General features: G+C 42.4%; 1 protein-coding gene across 1 annotated transcript; it reads left to right on the forward strand.

The window, feature by feature from the left end:
* Nucleotides 1-2328: 2328 nt before the first annotated feature.
* cenpt (centromere protein T) lies at nucleotides 2329-22557 on the forward strand. The gene is made up of 15 exons (XM_063206192.1): nucleotides 2329-2492; nucleotides 2678-2810; nucleotides 3694-3928; nucleotides 4423-4534; nucleotides 4805-4950; nucleotides 5351-5479; nucleotides 7400-8044; nucleotides 8511-8675; nucleotides 11469-11588; nucleotides 12248-12490; nucleotides 18406-18522; nucleotides 19234-19324; nucleotides 19736-19894; nucleotides 20475-20579; nucleotides 22239-22557. The coding sequence occupies exons 1-15, from the start codon at nucleotides 2407-2409 to the stop codon at nucleotides 22363-22365; spliced, it is 2613 nt and encodes an 870-aa protein (XP_063062262.1). The 5' UTR covers nucleotides 2329-2406; the 3' UTR covers nucleotides 22366-22557.
* Nucleotides 22558-24487: the final 1930 nt, after the last annotated feature.

A 24487-nucleotide genomic window follows, 5' to 3' on the forward strand; every position in this document is an offset into this window, starting at 1 on the left:
CAAAGTCTCTATGTCTTTCCCTCCCTCTCTCTCTCTCTCTATCTCTCTCTCTCTTTCTTTCTCTCTCTCTGTCTTTCTGTCTTGCTCCCTCTCCCTCTCCTTAGACTTCTCTCTCTCTCTCTCTCTCTCTCTCTCTCTCTCTCTCTCTCTCTCTCTCTCTCGCTCTCTCTCTCTCTCTCTCCTCCTTCTTCTTTACGGCATGTTTTTCTGGGTCGTGTTTTATCTGGCTGTGGCTGCGAGCGGTGCCGGGTTCTCTTTTAAAATCTGTCAGTGTGTGTGTGTGTGTGTGTGTGTGTGTATGTGGATGCGCAAGTGTGCAAGTTTATAACGTGTGTGTGCGTGTGTGTGCGTGTGTGTGTGTGTGTGTGTGTGTGTGTGTGTGTGTGTGTGCGCGCGTGCGTGCGAGTGTGTGTGTGTGTGTGTGTGTGTGTGTGTGTGTGTGTGTGTGTGCGTGTGTGTGTGTGTGTGTGTGTGTGTGCGCGCACATGTAAGAAATGTGTGTGTGTGTGTGTGTGTGTGTGTGTGTGTGTGTGTGTGTGTGTGTGTGTGTGTGTGTGTGTGTGTGTGTGTGTGTGTGTGTGTGTGTGTGTGTGCATCCATGCGTGTGTGTGTGTGTCATCTCACTGATCAGACACTGAATATTCAACAGACCTGATTGCTCCTTCCACCATGCTGCAGAGAATGTAGGGCGCCTGCTTGCCTGTAAGAATGTCTGTCTACATTGTGTGTGTGTGTGTGTGTGTGTGTGTGTGTGTGTGTGTGTGTGTGTGTGTGTGTGTCTGTCTGTCTGTCTGTCTGTCTGTCTGTCTGTCGTTGTGTGTGTGTGTGTGTGTGTGTGTGTGTGTGTGTGTGTGTGTGTGTGTGTGTGTGTGTGTGTGTGTGTGTGTGTGTGTGTGTACGCGTATAACCATGTGTGTATGTCTGTGTGTTAGTCAGTAATCAGATTATCTGAAGTGTGTGTGGGGGGTGTGAAGGGTTTTTCTAAGCACCATTACAAGGGCAGTTATCTTAGCCAGAGCCGAACCCAGATGAGAGAATATGCCTTGTCTCTGATCAGTCTATCTGATCAGGCTGTATGTGTTTGTGTGTGTGTGTGTGATCCGTCCATGTGTGTGTCTGTGTGTGCATGTGCGTGTGTGAGAGGGGGGGACAGAGAGAGAGAGAGAATGCTTGGGGTGGAAACAGTGTGTACAAGTATACACGCACGCATGCACGCACACACGCACACACTCACGCACGCACACATATTAAAGTGTGCAATGCCCTAACAGCAAGCACTAGGGGTCAGGCATGAGTGTGTTTTCACATCCGGCTGCATCAGACAGACATATAGACCTAAATCTAAAAGCTGCAGCCAAACACTGGTGGTGGTGGTTACATTGAGGTAGAACATTCGACTGGAGGTGTCACGCCCCCAATTGTCACAACAATCCTGCCAGCCATTATTAGTAGGCTGATCTGTGCAATGTAAATGAATGGAGTGGGAGCTGTCAAAAAATGGAATAATGGCTTAATAATGTGACAATTTCCATCGACACTATACAAGGACAATAGTGGAAATGTGCTGCTAAATATCTACCTCAGTGATATGAACTGATTTTAAAACACAGTTTTAGTGACACATTTTGCATAGGGGCCTAGTTTTAGACCCTTTTCTGACAAAGGTGGGCGTGTCCTCCAATGATTTGCAACATAAGCGGAATTTGACTTTTGCTTGGGGGGGGGGGGGGGGGGTTAAATAGGAATAATAATGTGTTACAAAATATAATAGGATTTATATTAATTTCATAGTAGCGTGTATTTTATCAGTAAGTTTACATTTTTCACATCTAGAATTTTTTGCCATTTCCTTGACTTGATGTCATTACATGTTTCAGCCAGCATGTTTCACCCCTGTTGACTTTGTGAAATTTCCTGTGTTGAGAGCATAGACAGAAATAAATCCTTAACAGGACTGTCACTAGGCCTAATTCCCCCACCTCTACAGGTTCTTCTGTGTTTGGTCATGTCTCATGTACCAGTCGACTGATCTGTAATGCCATATAGGCATGCCCTTTACACAGAGATTGTACACAATTAGAAATTGATATTTTTAAATACAATATGATGTTCTTATGAATATGGTATAGCTGTTGGTATTCTTATATAATATGATATTCTTCATGGTATAATTAAAACACAGCCGAATTACATACCAGTGGCAGAATGATATCACCGCAGCCCTTATAGTCTTAGAGAATCTGTGATATCACTATAACTTAAACTTTTATTTTGAAAACCATCTGAGCCAGGCGGAAGCCATATGGAAAATCTCGTGTCGTCGTTTGAAAATAATAAGCGGGAGTTGGCTGGGTTTCCTTGGCGTGTTTTTCTTGTTTCATTCTTTGATAAACACAATAACCTGAAATGGACGGTTCAGAGGAAGAATCTACTGGGTTGATTCTTAACCGCTATCTACGATCAGAGACAGTCAGGTCACCATTGAGGCCAAGGTAAGGCGATTGTTTTGGTAATGGTTTGTATCGAAGATAGCTGTCAGTAAATGCCCATTAGTTAGCAGCGGAGCTGGGATCAGGGACTAACATGAGAACGCCGCCTGAATAACTTTTCTCAAATAAATTCTGCATGTCATATTTAAAGGTGTTTGTTTCTACGGTCGTTGTGGCTACATTTGCAGGACACGTTCACTGATCCAGCCGAGTAGTCCAAGTACAACGAACAGCGAACACCGAAGGTCTTTGAGGAGGTCAGCTGGACATCGGAGTCCCTCGGTGGCACTGCAAAACAAACTCCGACAACGGCTACGCGAGGTGAGTGACGCGGACGCATGATCTAAACACTTTTTGAGCAGGCTACGGCAAATGTCCGACAAGTTAAGTACCGAAATCGGTTTCATTTATCCAAGTTACTTCACACATCAGGGTGTTTCTATGCTAACCCTAGCCACGTAGCTACCGACCTATGTGTCATGTTGGCACAAATAGGCAGATGACCTGTTTGTTGACATCCGACCATGCATTTTTGGAGGTAGCTAACTACTGTTATTAAAAACATCTGTCTTAGCATCGTATAATATGTGAAGTGAAGCTCACTGGCATTTGCATAATAATATTTGCGGCTCTGTGTTTTTGGTGGATGCGTTTTATGTTAGACACTACTTTCATCAAAGCTCCACCATGGCCTCCCACACAGAAATCGCATCAATCAGGTGGTTTTGGGTTTCAGGTTTATTTATTTACGTTTGGCCAGTAACTGCCAAATGTGTGAGGCAGACTGTAACATGAAAAGTATAAACTTTTATTTTCTGCTACTGAGTATGATAAAGTAGGTTTGTCTAGTTTAGGCTATTTTGTCACTTGAATGTAACTTATAGTAAGCACCTTTTGCATGTGGTTAATGATCCTGCCATGTCAGCCAACTTACATTTGGGGGTCATGCAATGACATGACGTTCATCACTCTTATCATGCTTTGTATAGCCTATGGCCAGCAATTCTTCATGTATTTTAAGTTGCAATCTTAAAAGGGTCCCTGTAAGACATGTTGGCCTGATAAGACTGCTTTCTGTTTAAGGAAAACGTTTTGTTTTAGGGAAAAAAAAACACCTCCATTTTCAGAGCTTGTAGTTTGTAAGCTGCCATCCCGTTATGAAACCCCCTCCCCTGAAAACCTTTTCCCTTTTTTTGTCAACCAGGATGCATCCCGTTCTCCAGTGTCCGCCAGCAAGCAGCGGACGTCGGTTCAGACCAGGTCCCCTCAGCGGACGTCGGTTCAGACGAGACCTGCTCAGAATATGTCTGTTCAGACCAGGTCAGCTCAGAAGGCGTCTGTTCAGACCAAGTCGGCTAAGAAGAGTCTGCTGCCGTCTCTTCCCGATCCCGCTATGGAGGCAACGCCACGCACCATCATGAGGGGCATCCTCCAATCAGGTGAGGCTCCTTACTGTTCTAACAAGCCAGCTCACACCAAAGGCATAATATAAGTGGGGGATTTTTGGTGCCATTTTGAAGTGTCCATGTGTTCAAAGGGTGAGGGGACATGCACACTGCCTACCCCCAGACAACTCTTTAGACTCACACACATAGATGTTCGGCAGCTGTATAGGTGACGTTATCAATGTTTTTAGTAGCAGAAGTTAGGTGGCGCAACCACAGCTAATACTGCTTTTGCATGGAAAATTCTTATTATTGATGCTGGATTACATTTAAAATAATAATAATAAATAAATCATTTCATGTAAACAAAACTGGTTGTACAATGACTTCACATAAATGGGACATTAGCTGTGATTGGGTCACCCTGATGTCTGATTCTAAAAAGGTCTTTGACCTCAGGATATTCATGTCATGGCAAGACTAGATCCGTCAATTCTGAAGGAGATCTGTGCATCATCACAGTATTTTTTATTTATATTTTGATTCAGAGGCAGAAACGTCCATGGTGTCTGAGCAGCAGGTTTGGACTAGCAAAGGCCGACACCATCCTGAAGCAACGCAGCCTCCTCAACTGGACGTTAGCACGCGGATTGAGCAGAGGTGAGCTATGATGACCAATCGGGCGCTCATCAGAAAGTGAAACCAATCTTGTTTCTCATTCTCAGTTTACATTCCCTTACAGAAGTCATTATTTTCTTGTATACCTTCTGACCCCTCTTACTCTTACCTGTACTTAGCACACACACACACACACACACACACACACACACACACACACACACACACACACACACACACACACACACACACACACACACACACACACGTGTGTATGGCTTTCACTTATCCCTGTTTTCTGTTTATCTTCAGTAAAAACCTTGAGAACAGTTCAGATCTGGATTGGACTAAGACAATAGAGTTGCCACAGTTGCCCATCGCCAAGGGTCTGAAACGCAAGAGGGTTCCCGCCGCACTCAGTGTCACTGCCTTTGAGGGACAACTGGCGAATATGACCGGTAGGTAACAAAAGAATGGACTAAGGACACTTCATGCAATTCAAAGTAGAGATAAACCGCTATATTTGCTATTTTTTAGTTAATTGGCATCGACTTGATGTCCTTGTCCTTGTGCCTTTTTAAACTGTCTACTGACGTCAAGAGGGTGCTTCTGATTAGCAATTCTAACCTAGAAATCTGTTTTTTTTCTGTTTTAAAAGCGTCATTTGAAAATGCTTCAAATATGCTTACCTGCAACAGGCAGTCACCTTTTTTTTGTGGAAATGATCTGTATAGACACCATTCACCAAGAAACGTATGATGCCTTGCACTGTCATTTATCAGCTGACTTGTGTTGCCTGGCACTGTGAATCGTTGATTGACTTGTGATGCCTTGGCTGTGCTATTCTGTGTGTGGTAGAGTTCTCTATGACGGAGGAGCTGCCCGAGCTGCCTGTGGTGCCGGTGGCTAAGGGACTGAGACGCAAGAGGGCCCCCAATGTCCTCAGCGTGACCGCTTTCGAGAACCAGATGGAGCAGTTCACAGGAGGTAAGAAAATATTATGGAGGTCCAGGAAGGGAAAATTTGAGCCACTCAAGGTGAATTTTTTATAATTTTTTTTTAACATTACTACAGTACAGTAGCCATATGAAAAGTAAAAAAATGTATGGCCCTGCCGTGGCCAACCGGTAGGGCACTCGTCTGCCATACGGCTGACCCGGGTTCGATTCCCTGCCCGGTTCCTTTGCCGGCCCTTCCCCGTCTCTCTCTCCCCACTTTTCTTCCTGTCACCACCCTCACTGCCCTATCATAAATAAAGTCAAAAAGACCACAAAAAAAATCTTGAAAAAAATAAAAGTTAAAAAGAATTGATCCTTGAGTGCCTCAAATGTTCTCTACCTGGACCAACTTTGAGAGGCCCTACACTGATGAGCACCAAGAAAAAAGGCGAAGACCCAAAAGCACTCCAATTTTTCTGTTGTTTTTTAAATATTATAAAGGTTAAGAGGTGCAGTAGAACAGCGCGCTAATACACCTGACCATATCGTCGCTGTCCAACAGAAACCTAATTTTTTAAAATTAATTATATTTGTTTAGTTTTTCATTACGAAATATAAAGCAGTACCACTGGTCAGTCTCCACGAGTGTATGTGTATGATAAATTATGTAATAACCAACTTTAATGTTTTTATTTATTTAGAAAATGGTGATTTTATAAATGAATAAAGAAAAAACAACAAAAAATGGAATTACAAGGTTTCTACCTGACAGCGGCAATATATGGGTTTTGGTTTTTGGTTTGGTTTATTTATGGATATCGGAAGACAAAAGGTATCCAAGGGATAACATGTAAAAGCGTAAACACTTATTTCCAACATGGTCCCTGATGGAAGAGGACAAGACATAACAAAAACGTGTAACAGATATCACATACCCATATGCCATCACATTCCTACGTCATCTAGTTCTCCACTTTATTCCACAAAAATACTCTAACTCTTTGTTTAAAACACCTTTTTGTTTCTGCCATTTTAATATTTAGTGGAAGGCTATTCCATAGCATAATCCCTGTATAAAAGAAAGAGCTGCGAGCTGTGCTTTTTGAAGCTGGTACCTTACAGGAGCGAACACTTGCTCTTGTTCCATAGGCATGTTGAGTATGCACCATTACAATCTGGGATCCCAAGTACTTAGGAGCTATCCCATTAATAATGTTAAACATATGATTCAGTTTTAGCAGTTCAACCCTTAATTTCACAGGCAGATAGTCCACTTTCTTAAAATCATTAGAAGTGACATGATGCCTAGATGGTTTACCTAATATAAAACAGATCATGTTGTTCTGCATAACCTGCATTTTATTTTTAATTACTGTCAGGCCACTGTACCATGCTGAACATGCATAGTCAAGATGGCACTGCACAAGCGCTGACACAAGAAGTTTTTTAACTTTTAAAATCTAATTGCCTTGCATGCCCATGGGGACTGAGGTTCTAATCTGGCTTGGGGCATTTCCCAATCCGTCCCCAACTCTCTCTTACTGCTTTCCAGACTTCTTTTAAAAAAATATATTTTTATGGCCTTTTGTGCCTTTTTTGTGGATCATGGGACGGTGAGCCGAAAGAGAGATTAACCTGGCCGGACTCGAACCTGGGTCCCCCTGAGCATACAAGGCCATGCATTGTGTGGTGCAGTAGTGTGATGTGCCACTGCGCCGTCTGTGACTGATTTCAGTTTGTGTGTGTGAGTGTACTACTGAGACCAGGGGTGTACTAAGACGCTGACTCAGTAGAAAACCAGGTTAAGATAACCCTGTGATGGAGGTAAATCATGTAATAGAAGAGCCTGAAGTCCTCATTTTCTATACCAAATGATGCCTGCATCATTATCACTTAACCATGTTCTTAGTATACTCTCCCAGTTCACATTCAGAATAATAATGCCGATTGGCGTTTCTGTGTGTCGTAGAGATGACCGAAGTGCAGGGAGGCAAAACCGAAGTGGACGGCTTGTCCGGCTCAACGCTTGGCTTCACCAACGTCACCATGTCCAACGTCACGGCCGACATTATTATGAGTAACACGGCGGCCTACGCCAGCCTGTGTGCCTCCCAGCCAGCCACAACAACAGATGAGCCATCGGGAGACTCACAGGCTAAAGTGCCGTCGCCGGGGCAGACGACTCGAGCAGGCGAAACGGTGAAGGACGACGACGACGGTGAGGATGATGTGCAGTCTGAAGAGTTGTTTCATCATGATGCTTTATCGGGAGAAACTGAGGAGGCTGTGCTGGTACCTGAGACTCAAGCAACTGAAGACGGTGTCAATTCCAAGACTTTAAGACCTTACGATCCAACAGTTTCCCCTTTGGAAGAGTCGGAAGTAGCTGTGTGCCCGGAGACGCAGATGTTGGAAATGTCTGGAGTTTTATATCAGGAGGACGAGGAGGAGGTGGAGGGGGAGGGGGAGGAGGTGGAGAAGATGCAGACCTCCCAGTCAGAAGATGAAGTCATCCACCGCTGTGCTGCTCGCTCCTCCAGACATGGCGTGGCTCTGGCTCTACCTGGACAGCCCACGGAATGGCAGGACGGTGACAAAATTGCATCAGAAACAGGTAAAAACTTGTCATGTAACGACAATGCATTGCCTTTAAATCCACAGGGTGTTGCAGAAAATCTATTTATTGTAAGGTTTGTGTTTATTAAACTTCATTGACTTTTTCAAAGATTTGATATAATGTAGAAATGAAACGTTTGTCACTGCCTCATAGTGGTCAGTGCCCCAGTTTGACACACCGCCAGGCCGGGTTTCGTGACCCGTAGGAGCAGCACAACTTCCCTTTGCTACAAGCACCTCAGTCAGCTACAGTGTGTGAAGTTTTATTAATAACATTGACATTGGTTCTAAATGTTTGTTTTCTCCTGGCTGCGCGACACCAGCTGCGCACAACCCAAACTCTGATTGCTGGAAACCACTGTCTGTAAAAAAAAATAGCTCACATGGTTGGCTGCCAGTGTCTTGCCCTTCCTCATAACATCGTGTTTATGAACTTGGTGAACCCATGTATTTCCACCTTACAGATAATGAACCAACTACGACACAGACAAGCGGAAGCCAATCAGATGGGGTGTCCAGTGCTGACTCCGCCTTGCCTCGCGTGACCTCACAGGAGGATGGCGAGCACAGGGAGGATAAGGAGGAGGAGGAAGAAAAGGAGGGGGAGGAAGAGGAGGAGGAAGAACACGGTAACAGCAAAGTTTTTTCAGAATGTCTGCAAGTCAATTTTTCTCCTGTCCTTTGGTGTGGCCTTGACTTCATTGATGGTTAACATTTCTATCAATGTCTTGCAAAAACATTATTCAAAGGTCATTCTCTCATTTGCAATTGGCATGTTGGGGGATAACAAAGTCTCTCTGCCCTGGGTTAAAGAGGGGAAACGTTACTGTTCTCCATGGAGGTCGGATGACACTGTGGTAAGAGGCCTGAGGTCATAGGAAACGCGTGGAAAAGCACACTAGTAGAAGTCATTGATGGTGGCTATTTGGATTCAGGTTTGGGCTTCTTTCAGGTAGGCCTGGGCAAAAAATCGATGTGATTTTAAAATCGAGTTTGAACGTCAAATCGATTTGTTTTTTGAGAAATCGCGTTATACGATTTAAATTTTTTTTTTTTTTATCATCTGTCAGTTTATGTATCCAAGCGCACAGCGCATTGCATTACGTTCGCCACTTGGCGAAAACGTAGGTCTAGCTTGCTTGTGCCTTCTCTGTGTCTCCTCCCCCATTACATGCACAAACAAACGTGGTGAGTGAAATGGTTTGACAGAAATATAGTGAAACGGGTGAGGAATACGGGCTCCTGTTCAAAAAAGGTGACACTACCTCCTATCGTTTTGCCAATGATGAATTAAACAACCTACCACTTTGTAAATTGTGAATGACAGTGTTGTCATAAGCTGTACGTCGTAGCAGCCGGACTACAGGCATGTTTCAATATTTGAAACGAAAACATCTCGCGGAGAAAATGCTAAACAAACTATTCTACCCCTACCAAAAGAGTGGCGCAGGGTGGAAAGCAATCACGGATGCAATTAGGCTAGAACTACCTACTACGATATGCTTCCAATTTATTGAGAGAAGAGAGGTTTTCAACATATGCTTAAAGTTTTGGATGCGCTGCTTCCTCGCCTATATTATCTTAACCAACATATGTGAGTTGAAAGGAATCTCTCTCCCTCCCTCTCTCGCTAGCTCTCTCTCTGTCTCTCGTCTCTCTCTCTCTCTCTCTCTCTCTCTCTCTCTCTCTCTCTCTCTCTCTCTCTCTCTCTCTCTCTCTCTCTCTCTCTCCTCTCTCTCTCTCTCTCTCTCTCTCTCTCTCTCTCTCTCTCTCTCTCTCTCTCTCTCTCTCCCCTCTCTCTCTCTCTCTCTCTCTCTCTCTCTCTCTCTCTCTCTCTCTCTCTCTCTCACACACACACACACACACACACCCAAGCAACCGGAGCACTCTGTCTCTCGCGCGCTCTCTCTCCCCCTCTCTCTAAAGCCCTACTCGGACGGGACTAGTTAGGAGACTTGTGGTAAAGTAACCGCGTCTGAACGCGCCATGTCAGTAAAGATAGCGGCGATATCGGTAAACTTCGCCGAGAGTTTTACCACCTGTTGCAGTCTGGAGAAATTACCGGCAGTAAAACTGGTTCTAATCCTGTGCGAATGCGCTGATGTCTGATTAAATGCATGAAACGCGATATCTAATCTACTGAGGCTTGCAAACGTTACCGTCTTGAAGTAAGCATTGTTTTAGGGCGTTGCTCCAAAATGTTTTCGCTGTGTTAACGCAGCAGTGTTCAGATGCATCGACATGTATTCAGACGACGCATTACTATGGGCTCTGATGGGAAACCAGCTGGCAATTGCTAAATTTGTTCATCTGGGACAAGAGCCTCCATACATCTGTACTATAATGCATCATTAATATATTGTGGGGATGGATGGCACGTGACGACAAATCTCAAGTGTTTACCCCTCACATGTTTTGTTCTTTCTCTGAGATGTTTCAATGTAATCCCAATTGGTAATTTCTATTACCAATGTCCTGAGATAAATTACATCAGGCTATTTTGGCCTGGAGTTCCCAAACTTTACTATGAGCCCTCCACATACAGGTAGATACAGCCAAGCCCCCCCTGACATGGGACATGCCACACTTTTTTTCTGTGCACCCAGTCTCACACCTTGATAAAGTTTGTGTATTCCTAAGACCATTCAGGTACTACAGAAAGCACAATAAATAAATATTGTAAAGAAAAAAAAATATTCCTTTGGGATTTAAGCCTATTTTTGGTTTATTTTGGCTACTTAGGTCATTCAATTCATTTTGCTATATTTTCCCTGCCAATCTGCCACGGCCCCCCTGGCATCCTCTCACGCCCCCCCAGGCGTCCCCAGGCCCCACTTTGAAAACCTCTGCTATAGGCTACCCCATGTCCATATAAACTGGTCCAGTCCGAGTAGGCTTCACTCACACACACCAGAGGCATCGCCACACAAACAGAGCCTACTTCTCAATCTCTCTGTCAATCTCTCTGTCAATCTCTCTGTCAATCTCTCTGTCTCTCTCTGTCTCTGTCTCTCTCTCTCTCTCTCTCTCTCTCTCTCTCTCTCTCTCTCTCTCTCTCTCTCTCTCTCTCTCTCTCTCTCTCTCTCACACACACACACACACCACGTTGGGGCCTAGAGAGCTCAACAAGGGGTTGTTTTTTTTGGGGGGGGGGGGGGTGTATTGAATCGAATCGTGAATCGTGAATCGAGTTTGGCAATGAAAAAATCTAGATTTTTTTTTCAGGGTGAATCGCCCAGCCCTACTTTCAGGTAAATAAGACCAGGTACCACCAAGAATTGAACACACAGTCATGAAAATCACATGGTTGGAAAATGCAGTGAACCGTTTTCCTGCCACCTTTTTCTCAGGTTATGTTGACACACAGTTGATGACATCCTCTGAATTGATATTGATGAGGCATGCCCATTTCCCTCTGGCAGATAACAGGCCAACAACAACAACAACCACATCAGATGGGGCGCCTGGTGCTGACTCCGCCCTCCCTCAGGTGACATCACAGGAGGAGGAGGAAGAAGATGAGGAGGAGGAAGATGTACATGGTAAAGATTTCAGATTTTTTTTCTGCTAGGACTTGCTAATATTACAGACTAAAATTCGAGTAATATGTTCTTGTCTTGTACTTTTTAAATTTGTTTTCATGTTTGTTAGCCTGATAAATCAGCCTAAATGTGAGATTGGATGTGTAATTTAGTCTGGCCCCGATGAATAGTACATCGAAGATTGTTGATGAGAACAACATGCTGTCTTTTAAACCGTGCCTGTGCCTATAGGCCGGCGTTCTGACCAATCAGCGCTGTCTTTCTCGTTGATGTGCTTTCCCAACATTGCGAGCTTCGTCGTCACTCCCTCAAAACCCCGCCCGCCTTGATTCAAAACAAATCTCTGCGTTGTGATTGGTTTGCCAGATTCTTGGCAAGCCTGGCAGACCACTAAAATGATGCGATGCCAGACAACTCGCAGCCAAATAATGTTGGCGTCCAGCGGGTGGCGCTGGTTTACTAGGCTAATGGTTTGTGACAAACCAGGGGTGCATTTCTCAAAAGAGAAATTGTTAGCCTGTTAGCAACTTCGGTAGTTGCCAATGGGAAAATGCATTGAAAACAACAAAGTAGCTAATGTAGTAAGCAGCTTTGGTTTCGAGAAATCCACCCCTGGTTTTGCGGTCATTCTCATGATTAATGTCATAATTTCCTCACAGATGGTGTAGCAACAACATCAGCAACTGGAAGCCCATCAGTTGCTGCTTCCACAGCTGAGGAAGAGGAGGAGGAGGAGGAGGATGAAGAGGAGCAGGAGGAGGAGCAGCAACGTCAGGAGGAAGATGAGGAGGAAGTTGAAGAGGAGCAGCAGGAAGAGGTTGAAGAGGAGAAGGAGGATGAGGAAGAGGATGATGACGAAGAGGAGGTGGTTGAAGAGCAGGAGCAGGCGGGTGATGTACATGGTAAGGTCCTCTCTTGGGTTGGGTACTCTCTCTCTAGCACATGATGAAATGATAAAAACGCAAAAGGAGCTCCAGAGAAGAGGAGCTTAAATTGGAGTGATGTGTTCATATTGTGTAGTTTTTGTTTGACAAGCCAAGGTTTAGCAGTTTCATTTTTTTTAGTTCATTATAATACACAAGGATTTGTGTTTGCCTTAGAGTTGGCCTTGGAATAGGAAGGTTGCTGGTTTGAATCTCACTGAAGTGCCCAGGTGAAAAAGTGGTTCAATTTAGTACAATAAAAGCATGACTGAAGTGTACTTAGCATGTTAAAAGTGCACTCGTGCTTTTTGTGCTAAGAAAAAGTATGTTTACAATATGCTTATTTAAAGTGTACTTAAAATTAGATGTAATTAAGTTGCTCTCAAAGAAAGTGCACTTAGCGAACCATACTTCAAGTGGACTTCGAAGATGTTTGGCTAACTTACTAAAAGTGTATTTTTTAATAACATATTGCAATTGTACTTTTTTAAAGTGCAATATGATTACACTTCACCCAAATGTCTTTGAAGTGTGATTTTCTATAGTGTGCTTTAAAGTAAATCGTTTTAACATATTGCAAGTACACTTTTTCTAAGTGCACCATGATTGTACTTCACCCAAATATCTTCAAAGTGTGCTTATGTCACAGGTGGAGCGCGCGTTTGCTGGCCGCGCCCACTTTGATACTACTACCCTGGGAGTTCACTGCACAACACCAAAAACCAAGACACAAGTTCCAGTTTTCGTTCTATTTATTTACCACCACTGGATTAAAAGTCAAAGGGGTAGGCCTAGTTGTCTCTGTCCATTACCCACGGGGGAACCCACCCACGCCCAAGTCTGAATTCCTCCAATGGAATTGCTTGGACAGTCCAGCACCAAGTCCATCCGTGCGGGGTTCGAGGTGAATTACACTGCAACGGGGGCATGGCACACACGTTCAATCGGGAGCACCTGGCGGTGATGAGAAGCGATGGGAGTTCTTCTGCGTAGGCCCGGAATAGCTGGTTGGTCTTCAGCAGTCTTGGGTGCGAGCGAGAGGAAAAGAGAGAGCGAGAGAGAGAGCGAGAGAGAGCGAGAGAGAGAGAGAGCGGCGCACTCACGGGGGCCACAGTAACCAGGCGAATACGAGTCACTCATCTTCACGGTGGGGTGCATGTCTGTCTAACCCCTTTCCATCGAGGCAGGTTCACCTGGCCGTCACTCTGATTGCGGACTCCTTCTGGGCACTATGCCAGTCGCGCTCTCCTCCGAGCTGCCAGTTTGCCTTCTGATCCATAGGATCGCGTCCACTTCTCATCCAACTTCTCGTCCAACTTCTCGTCCCTTTCGCCAGGCTCTGTCCGGTTACCGGTGTCCGACGTCTCCGATCTTGCCGCTACACTCTCGCCTCTCTCTCCCCTCAGGATGGCATTCTCGCAGTCATCTCTCCTTGCGGCTTCCTCCTCACATAGTCTAGTCGTGATTTCATGAACCCAGAAATGTTGAGTACCCTAAAGTTTTATTGCAGAAATGTCATCTATAGGTCAAATGAAGGGGATTTAGCTTGGTTGCCCAAAGTTGCACTTTGGGCAATTTGCATAATTAGCATAAATATATTGTTAAGGTAAGAACTACTACTGGTGAATAGGCTTGAAAAATTAAATCGTAGATATCACCTTGAAACTTTCTGAGTTGATTACTGACAATAAGAGAAGAAAAAAATGTATTGGATGTTTTTTGTATTTTGATGTTTAGATATGCAAATGAGGGCGTGCATCATTAATTATGCACTAATTTGCATACACATGAACTCAGCTTTGCATGGTAAACCAGACTCAAAATAATTTTTCTGTGGGTAAAATTTGTATATTTCAGGGTTGAATTAGTGAAAAGCCTCTGAGGAACCTGGTCAAGAAGATGTTTTGACATGGATAGATTATAGTGGAGTCTGTTAAGGGTTTTACCGTTACGGAAGTGACAAAAGCACCAGACTTTGCATGGTGTTTCTTTAGGGTATACAGTGTATGTAGTAATTCTAGCCTAGCCCTCTGAAACGTTCTAACATGTTATATGAGTGAGTCTGTGCGTACATGCTTGACAGCAAATGTGATATTGTGAACAATCTGAGTAGATTCATAGTTGGCCTGAATTAGAATGAGTATTTCCCACACTAAAACTACGGTGAGAATAGACTGCTGCTAATGCTCACTCAGCAGCATACTGAATGGGGAGGTGTCAGTGCAACAAGGTGTCCAAGGTAGCAGCTTCTCCATCCTCTAATTTCCATAACATAGATATTTTTATTTGCATGAGATAGAGTAGGGGACAAGACCTCTCCATGTGTGTGAATAACCCATAACATCACCAAATTCTACATCTTCACAGGTAGTATTGTGCATATAGTGAGTGCATTTCAGTCATTAAGAATGGCATTGTAGATTACTCAATGTGTATCTTCAGTTGAAATGAAATAAAGAAAATTATTTCTAAGTAGGTGTTCAATAAGAAGACAGAGGTAAATGGGTTTCTTTATTCAGAATTTGCAAAGAAGTCCTAACCTAGTAGCCTACTTGTGTTGTATTACCATTACCTCAGTGATCATTGAGTACCTCAATTGCTACTTCAAAACTGACAGCTCATGGACAACATGAACCGTAGGTCTTTGCCACCCTTACCTATAGGAGAAATATCAATATAAAGCAACAATTCTCATATGGCATATACTATAAAGGTGAACCATTACTCATTTTCTTGATATGCAAGGCACACACATAGTCCAGGAGGAAGGATGGCCAACCATGCACCACAATACAATAGTACAGTAGCATACAGTACAGTGCAGCACAGTACAGTACAGTAGAGTACAGTACAGTACATTACAGTAGAGTACAATACAGTTCAGTATAGTACAGTACAGTACAGTAAAGTACAGTAGAGTATAGTACAACAGTTCTGTACAGTACACTAGAGTAGAGTATAGTAGAGTACGCTACACTAGAGTAGAATACAGTATGGTTTAATACAGTACTGTACAGTACAGTAGAGTAGAGTAGAGTAGAGTACAGTGCAGCAGAGTACATTGCAGTACAGTACAGTACACTAGAGTAGAGTACAGTAGAGTATAGTGCAGTACTGTACACTAGAGTAGAATACAGTATGGTATATTACAGTACAGTAGAGTACAGTGCAGCAGAGTACATTGCAGTACAGTACAGTATATTACAGTTCATTACACTACAGTACAGTACAGTATAGTCTTGATGACCACATAGCCTTCACCATCTCCATATTCTGTTTTGACACTCTTCAGCCTCATTATCTTCTTGGTATTCATCCTTATGAACTATGAATGGTTTATTTTTGTTGTGTAGTGAAATAAGGTCCCCCCAAAACTTTGAAATGGTGTGGTGAGGGATGCAAATTATTGATTTTTGTCATCACTATGAATTGATAAACGATTAATTGAGACTATTGTGTGATGTTTGTATACGTAGCTCTTTTGAATTTGTTCACTGTGTGTAGGCCTACAGGTTACAGTTGTTTAGCATGAAACACCTAATTCATCCATCTACGGTACCTGTCAAAACTGTCTCTTGACCAGGGTCCTGGAAAGGTTTTCACTAACTCAATCCTGAAATATACATATTTTACCCACAGAAAAATAATTTTGAATCTGGTTTTACCATGCAAAGCTGATTTCATGTGTATGCAAATTAGTGCATAATTCATCATCATTTGCATATCTTAACATCAAAATACAAAAATCATCCAATACATTTTTTTCTTCTCTTATCATCAGTAATCAACTGAGAAAGTTTCAAGGTGATATCTATGATTTAAGTTTTTTTGCCTATTCACCTATAATAGTCTTACCTTAACGATATATTTATGCTAATTATGCAAATTGCCCAAAGTGCATACTTTGGGCAACCAAGCTAAATCCGCTTCGTTTGACCTATAGATGACATTTCTGCAATAAAACTTTAGGGTACTCAACATTTCTGGGTTCAGTATAGGGGCCTATGGGGATCACGACTGGACTCACAGTCTAGTTTCTTGCTGTTTAAAACTCTGCTCACCAACCCACGTGCACCAATCACCTCCATCCTCCTCACCTGCGCGCCATTATCCTAATCATGCTCCAGGTGTATTACATTGGGAATGAATGATATCTAGTTTTCGGTTCACTTGGGCCTCAATTGTCACCCCGTGACACTAGGTGCATTCGATATGTGTCAACGCATGTATGCGCATTTAGACAGCAATGCACCCTGGATGGAAAATGCTGCATGACGGTTAGATTTCCTGTCAAACTTCGAAATTTCGTCGACGTTGCGTTGACGAGGTGACATGTCACATGGTGTAAAACTATCGCGGGATGAATGCGGCTGCAGTCAGATCTTGCAACCTCTGCAGTTGCTTATCCCCTTCAACGCTCGTCGGCGGACTGCCTCCGAGGTCACGCGCCCATGAACTGGTTGGTCAACAACTCACTCACGTGTGTATATGGGTCTTGTCTCACACCTCTACACAAGTTTGCGCAGGTCCCCACTTCAGCTCCTCCTCACTGCCTGTCCCCCCACTCCTCACACGTGGTGTGTTAGTAGAGCAAACCGGTGCGAGCTCATCGTCTCGTTCATATTTGTGGCCGACTTTAAATGCGCTGTATTTAATAACACCCACATCGTGACAACAAGTTCTCGCTCACGTGCTTCCGTCAACGTTGGTCGATAGCAACAAAGTCGTATGGGCTTACTTACACAAAGTTCATTTACCCATAATGCACCATCATGCATGTCCCATCATGCAATGCACTTCTTGGAGGTAAATTTCTCAAACAGAAAGCCATTCATCCTGAAGGAATATTTTTGGTTTGCATGAAAATATTACTCATTGTTATATTCTGTGTTTATTGTAGGGGTTTTTAAAATTTAAAGTGGTACACAAAAATGACCATGTTCCCACCGTCATTATGATGGTCACGTATATGTTCTGGTATATATAGGCTCACACTTCCCATAGTATCCTGGTTGGAGGTAAGTTGGAATTAATTGTTCAAACAATGAATACAGTGTCACCATTAATCATCAATCCAATTGATCAATTGCAGGAAGGAGGAGCACGATTGAAGGAAAGTGAAATGTGTACCTGAAATCACTGTAACAATGCAATGATTGTAAATGTCAGTAATGCTAGGCATGCATACCGGAACACTACTGTGCCTGTGGTTGTGTGTAATGTACAAGCTCTGAGAACCAGCATGGATTGTAATATTACATTTATATTATTTCATGTACTTGGGAGTGTACTGTAAATACACTTCAAGCATACCTGTTATATATTTACAATACTTCATATGATATACTTTTTACAGACTTAAAATGTTCCAATGTAGTCCAAAGAAGCATGAAGTTAATATACTTTTATTGTACTTCTAGTAACAATAAAATGTTATAGAAGTGTACCCAAGCACACTCTTAATGCCATACGAATGCATGAAAAGCGTGTTTGGAGCATACTTTCAAAAGTATGCTTGTAGTGCACTTAAAGTTGTCCAAAAGCGGTGCCAATTTAGCATCCTCAGTGTGCTGCAAGTGTGCTGAAGTACTGCTTTAGTAGTGCTTCAGCGCACTAATAGTGCAATGAAGCGCACTTTAAATCGCCGAAAATAGTACACTTTGTACTAAGTACGGTCAAAAAAAGTACACTTTAAGTATATGGGTTTTTCACCTGGGTGGCCCTCAGCAAGACGCCTGTCCTCACTTTACTCCAGGGAATAATTATTTATTATAAGAATACATTTTCTTTTTTTGTAAAGCACATTGAGTTGCACACTTTCGAAATTGCCGCGCCTTGCCTTGCCTAAATGTCCTGTACCTTTTGTGTTATCCTAATGTAATGTCCTTTTACAGATGATGTACCAGTGGATGACAGTCCGGTAGACGGCCTGGCATCACCAGCAGTTCATGAGGAGCAAGACGAGGGCAGCATGGATGAAGAAGAAGGTGAAGATGTGGAGAATATACATGGTGAGCTTTTGTGGAGGGTGAAGATGATGGGTGCGCAACCCAGGAAAAGGTGCAGGACAAAGGCTGACAACATTTTTGGAGTGATGAGTCTGCACACTTAAACATTTTTTGTATGTTTCATTATGTTTTGTAGCATGCAGACTCCTTACCCCAAAACTACAGTGAGATTTTCAGAGTGGTTTGTGATTGCAGTCTATGGCTGGAGAGCGCATTTCATTTATGCACAATTCCTTAGTACTTGTATTTAATTTGTGATTGATTAGACTTATCCAAAGCTAGAGAGGAGTAGCCTAGTAAACTAGTCCCACCCGCCAGCGGTCAAAATCATTTTTGCCTGCGAGTGGGTCTAGCCCCGGACAATGCTCCATACCCTGAAACTGGCAGACCAATCACAATGCAGGAGATTTGTTTTGAATCTTTGGATGCAAAACGGACAGGGTTTTGAGGGAGTGATGACAAAGCTTTTGTCAATAGGCACAGACACGGTTTGAAAAACAACGGGTTGTTCCCATCAACAATCTTCTGATGTCTCATTGATTGGGGCCAGACTAAATATTCACATTTAATCTCACATTTAGTCTGGATTGCTAGGCTAAGAGAGGAGGGGGTTCCGAGACCAAAATGCCTCAGAAAAATGTACCAATTGTTCATTGTCAGTTGCTGTCTGCTTTGTTTAACACCTTAATCTTTGACTGTGTTTATATTATTTAGGTATGGCTCAAGCAACCCCGGCTTTTGTAAGACGGAGAATATTGGAACCAACTACCGTTCTGACAACACCACTTGCTGAGGGCACAAACAAGTAAGTTAAGCAGTGTAGGTTGGCGATGCATGAATAGGACTGCACCTGGGAGATTGCCACAGCCTTCCACAGTAAATTACAAACGTCAACAAAAGTCAAAGTGTACAAGGTGTAGTCAAAGTGTCCATTACTGTGTGCTCAACAATTGAAGAGCTCTTTTCCAAAATGAGATATATCCATTTTGTAGAATGTTGAGAAATTGACATTTTTGTATTGGGCTTTCCATTGAATTGCATTGCAAAATAAATTTAAAAAGTATGTTCTGAAAACATTTGTATGACAAGAATTCACACATAGAATATAGGACTTCTTAACAGTCAATTCCAATATTAAATTGCAAAAAATCAAAAAATGGTGGATATAGCGTTTTGGAAAAGAGCTCAACAATTCTTTTTATTCCTTTTTTGGTAGAAAAGATGATGGTAAAGCCAAACCCCAGAAAGGAAAGAAGAAGGCTGCCGAACGAACCCCTGGAAGACTAGCCTTGCCTAAAACTTGGGTTATGTCCACCTTCAAACACTTTGCCAAGTGCAAAGTGTCAGCTGACGTCTATCCTCTTCTTAATGAAGCGTGAGTATGAGTATTTTACCACAGCAAATGAATCCTCTGGTAATGTGGGGCCTGGGTGGGTTCCAATCCTGTTTGTTTGGGACATATATCTCTTGATTTTCAAGTCAAGTCGGTTTTATTGACAATTTCTTTACATGCACTGGTCATACAAAGAATTGAAATTACGTTTCTTACTTTCCCATGCAGACAGACATAGACTCTAGACTCTAGATGTGGACATAGACAATTAGACATAGACAGTATACATACATTACACCTGGAGTACCTATACAATACCCACACAGACATATAAATTGCAAGACTGGGCAACAGCAGACATACATAGAACATATATTAAAAAGAGTTTGTGTTGTGCATTCCAGTTATGTCCTATTGTGATGATTCTTAAATTTTATTTCCGTTGAGAAGTTAAAGGGGATGTTCAGTATTTGGGGGATTTTTTTCTAGAATAAATGTTTTCATGCCTTTCCTTTGGTGAACACTCAAATGTTGAAATGTCTAGCGTACACTACACTTATTATAACAACTCTAAGGCAAAATTTTAAAATCTGAAAAAAAAAAAATCAATTTTTGTCTTCAGCATTCAGAAGTATTTTGACCGTGCGTGTGAGGACGTGGAGGCGTATGCGAGTCACGCGGGGAGGAGCACTGTGGAACGGGCCGATGTGGAACTCCTCATGCTGAGGTGAGATATTACACGTAGCAAAGCATGTTAAATCTGTCAACTTTAGGCTTTCTATTTTTTTTTAATTCAAATTTGTATTTAAGGGTGCACTGTGTAATATTTTTTGTAGTTTATTTCTTGAAGTCATGCTGCCCATTCACTATTGTTACCTTTTTCATGAATACTTACCACCACCATCAAATTCCAAGTATTCATTATGACGGGGAAAATTGCACTTTTCATACATGAAAAGGGAGATCTTCTTCATGGTCCGCCATTTTGAATTTCCAGAAACGGGCCTTTTTAGCTTAGGTCATACTAGTAAATATTAGTTCATTAATTAGTAAACATTCATGAAAAGATCAAATTTGGCAGTTGTGGCAGTTTCACTGAACAGTATAGTTGCAATACCTACTCTGGCCACATCTTACACGGTGCACCTTTAAACATGCTCAGTAACGGCTTTCAGTGGTACATCGTATAGGAAACAAAGACCGACAGGCCAGCATTATGATGACACATTTTCTAAGGCTCACGCAGTCCCGCTCCAATAATATGAAATATAATAAATATATACTTAAAAAAATAAAAAGGAATATGAACAACAATGCACATACAGTATACATAATATCTATTGATCTTCAGGACATTTCACTCCTCATTCTAGCAGCATTTGCAGTCACAACTGAAGACTCTTGAAAATACTCCCTGGAATGAGGAGTGTGTGATGTTGCTTACACTAGCCAAACTCTTTGGGTGAGGCCTAAATTGTAGAGTGTAACGGATGGCAACTAACAAAGTTCAGTGTGGAACGTTGGTAAACCTCCCTCTCGAAGCCTCATTCAGTATCAGTAGCGCTGAGCTATTGGTCTGGACCTTTAGTTCAGTTGTATCATGCTGTGCCTCCCATGTCTGAACTGGAGCGTTTGAGTGGTAGGTGGCGGGTTCTTAGCCTGGGTGAAAAGCCGACTGTTGACTCCGTCAATCAGTCTGGCAAAAGCCATGAGGAATCCGTCTCCATGGAGGGTGGTAGATGGTCTGATCTTACTCTATCATTTAAATGATTTGGAGTTCCAAACTCAAATTAAACCTCATATTGTGCTTTATTAGCATGCCTGTTACGATATAGCGTCGCAAAAGCAAACAAATAACAAAACGAAATTGTGAATATAGTTATCTTAAACCAATCCGTAACGGAGCTCGCGGGTGAGTTCCGCGTCATCAATCTCAACTGTTTGCTGATTGGCTAAACACTGAGAGAACCGAGCTCGAGGCTTTTGCCAGACGATGTGCGGAGCCAAAATCTTTGGGTGGAGTACATAGGATGGCGTCGCCAGGCTAGCGGGTTCTAGCCACAAGTGGTGAACTAGCGCAGGATCACCTCAGTTTCAACAGCATGGCCTGGATGAAGAAGAATCTTCAGAGTTGACTGTTACCCGGGCCCTGCTGTGGCTCAAGCGGTAGGGCACTACACTGCTACACCACTTTTACGTTTGCTGACCCTTCGCCGTCTCTCTCTCTCCCCACTGCCTTCCTGTCAATTGCTTGAGTGTCCTGTCACAAATAAAGGCAAAAAGACCTTTTAAAATAAAAACAGTTAACTTAGTAAACTGTTACCTGAAAATGTGGTGCTTGTTGCTATTAATATATTATATTTTGTGTGTATATGTATATTTCCAGGCAGCGGTTCATAACGGATCCTTCCCAGGTAAACGCCCTGATTGAGCGGCACCTCCCTCTGGAGTATCAGAAACTCCTCATCCCCGTGGCAACCAGTGGCAACAAGGTCATCCCCAAAAAATACTAATAAGGACTCCTCTTCACTTTCCACGTGTCACTTTCTCCCCCTTTGCTTTCCCCTTTTCCCTTGTGTCTGTTTTTTGTCCTTTTTATGTTCTTTTATTTCATGTCCCTTGTTGTGTTTTTATGTTTCTTTCATGTATAAAATATATGTTTTTAATAATGTAATACATTTCTTAAATAAAGAGTATGAAATGGATATACCAGTGAGGCATTTTCTCTCTTCTTCAATGGCACGAAGGTACACTGTGCAGGAAATGGTCAAAAAAGGTACTGCAACTATGCTGCTCATTGAAACTGTGTCGCCTATTGCCAAATTTGACCTGTTCATGAAAGTTTACTAAGTAATAAACTAATATTTTCTAGTTTGACCCAAGTACAGTCATTTTTGCAGCTTAAATTGGCTATTTCTGGTAATTCTAAATGGCGGACTATGGACAAGATCCCCCTTTTCATGTATGAAAAGTGCCGTTTTTCCAGTCATAATGAATGTTTGACTGAACTCTGATAATGAACTCTGACCCTTTACAATATGAGCGGGTTATAAACTAGTAGAGATTTAATTGCAGACGGGCTGAATCTATCCATCTTGATATTGCTACCCTGCACCCTCCCTGCCTGACTGCCCCACACACGCATACACACACACACACACACACACACGGTCTCTGAGGGTGGAGTGGCTGATGTGATGTAGTGGAGCCTTGAGGATGAGGGGGCTCTGGTGTTCCCCAACCTGGAGCTCCTGTGGTTGGGCCTTGAGGATGCATGACGCCCCCTTCATCCCACTCCGCTCTGGAGCCCAGCAGTCTGCCCAGAGACCAGTCTCGGATTACTCAGGGATTGTGTGTATGTGTGCAATACATAGAACACACACACAGACACACATTGAGGGCTGTGTTGTGGAGGATTACAGTATTTGCCTACTGCTTAAACACTATAGGCTGATGCTTAGACCAAAATAGCATATTGTTAAGTTATTGGTAACATAACTTTAACACAGTGTGCCGTACTTAAAACAAAAGTTCTGCTTAACACTGTTGCAGCAATTCAGAAACACACGTTTTGCTTTATGCTACACACTTGCTCATGGTCACTGCACACTTTTTCCTTCATAAGACACTCCATTTAAAAATGAACACTCATCATATCATTGGGAAAACACATCCGCTAGAAAAACAAAACACACTGGATGTATGACAAGATTTAGGCACCGACAATAAAACACATGCTTTCAAAATTAACCACTATTCTGCCAGTTACAAAGTTGCATTCTTTATATTACATTGCACTTATTTTATTTTGCATTTATTTGTTTTACTTTGATGGCTACTTTGCTAAATTCACACCTTCCTACACTCAAACAAAACAACAAATAGCACAACGGTACTAAAGAGTAGAATATGGAGTGGCATTGACTGACTCACGTTCTGTAAAACCTACCCTGATGGTAGGAGTTGCCTTTTATCTTCATCATCACATGTTAGGTATGAACATGATAGTTTGTAGAAATACACATAATAGTAGATGTCAGCTGCATATTGTGTCTGGAAATGTATTGTACTTCGTTACTTTACTGTAAGCAAACCTCATACCTCATACCCAAACAACAAAAGTATATAGACTATGTTTTTCATTACAGCATGTTGACATCAACCACATATTTATATCATATTTAGATGTTTGAAAATGTGTGAATATACGTAATAGGCTACACAAAAAAATGGTTCATACAGTAAGCTCACATACACACTGTTGTGTTGAGAGTGATGTACTGTTTAAGATATTTTGCTTCAGTTTAATGTCCTGTACTGTAAGGTGCAGTTGTGTAATGTACAGTATTGAATTCTGGGGTCTTGTGAAGATGTACATTCTGTGAGTCTGAATAGACTGTTACAAAAAGAAAGACTGCTGTGTTTTGTATAAAGTAGACAACTGTTTTCACGTTGATCTAATTTGTTTTCTCATTTGGTGCTAATGTGTGTCTTTTGACATGAAAGTGAGGTTTTGACAAAAGATTGTTGAGTTTTTCTGGCAATGTTAAGGTTTTGATAGCAGAGTTTCATGTTGGCATATATGTGCAGGGTTTATCTCCAAGTGTTGAGAGTTTTTGGCTTGTGTGTAGAGTT

The sequence above is a fragment of the Engraulis encrasicolus genome, chromosome 9 (genome assembly GCF_034702125.1).
Source record: "Engraulis encrasicolus isolate BLACKSEA-1 chromosome 9, IST_EnEncr_1.0, whole genome shotgun sequence".
In the NCBI taxonomy this organism is placed as follows: Eukaryota; Metazoa; Chordata; class Actinopteri; order Clupeiformes; family Engraulidae; genus Engraulis; species Engraulis encrasicolus.

Bases quoted from the DNA above. Each gene is read 5' to 3' on its own strand.
- cenpt (XM_063206192.1), top strand. From the start codon at position 2,407: ATGGACGGTTCAGAGGAAGAATCTACTGGGTTGATTCTTAACCGCTAT. The intron at 4,535-4,804 runs GTGAGCTATGAT...GTTTATCTTCAG, and splicing joins AGCACGCGGATTGAGCAGAG to TAAAAACCTTGAGAACAGTT. The intron at 19,325-19,735 runs GTAAGTTAAGCA...CTTTTTTGGTAG, and splicing joins CTTGCTGAGGGCACAAACAA to AAAAGATGATGGTAAAGCCA.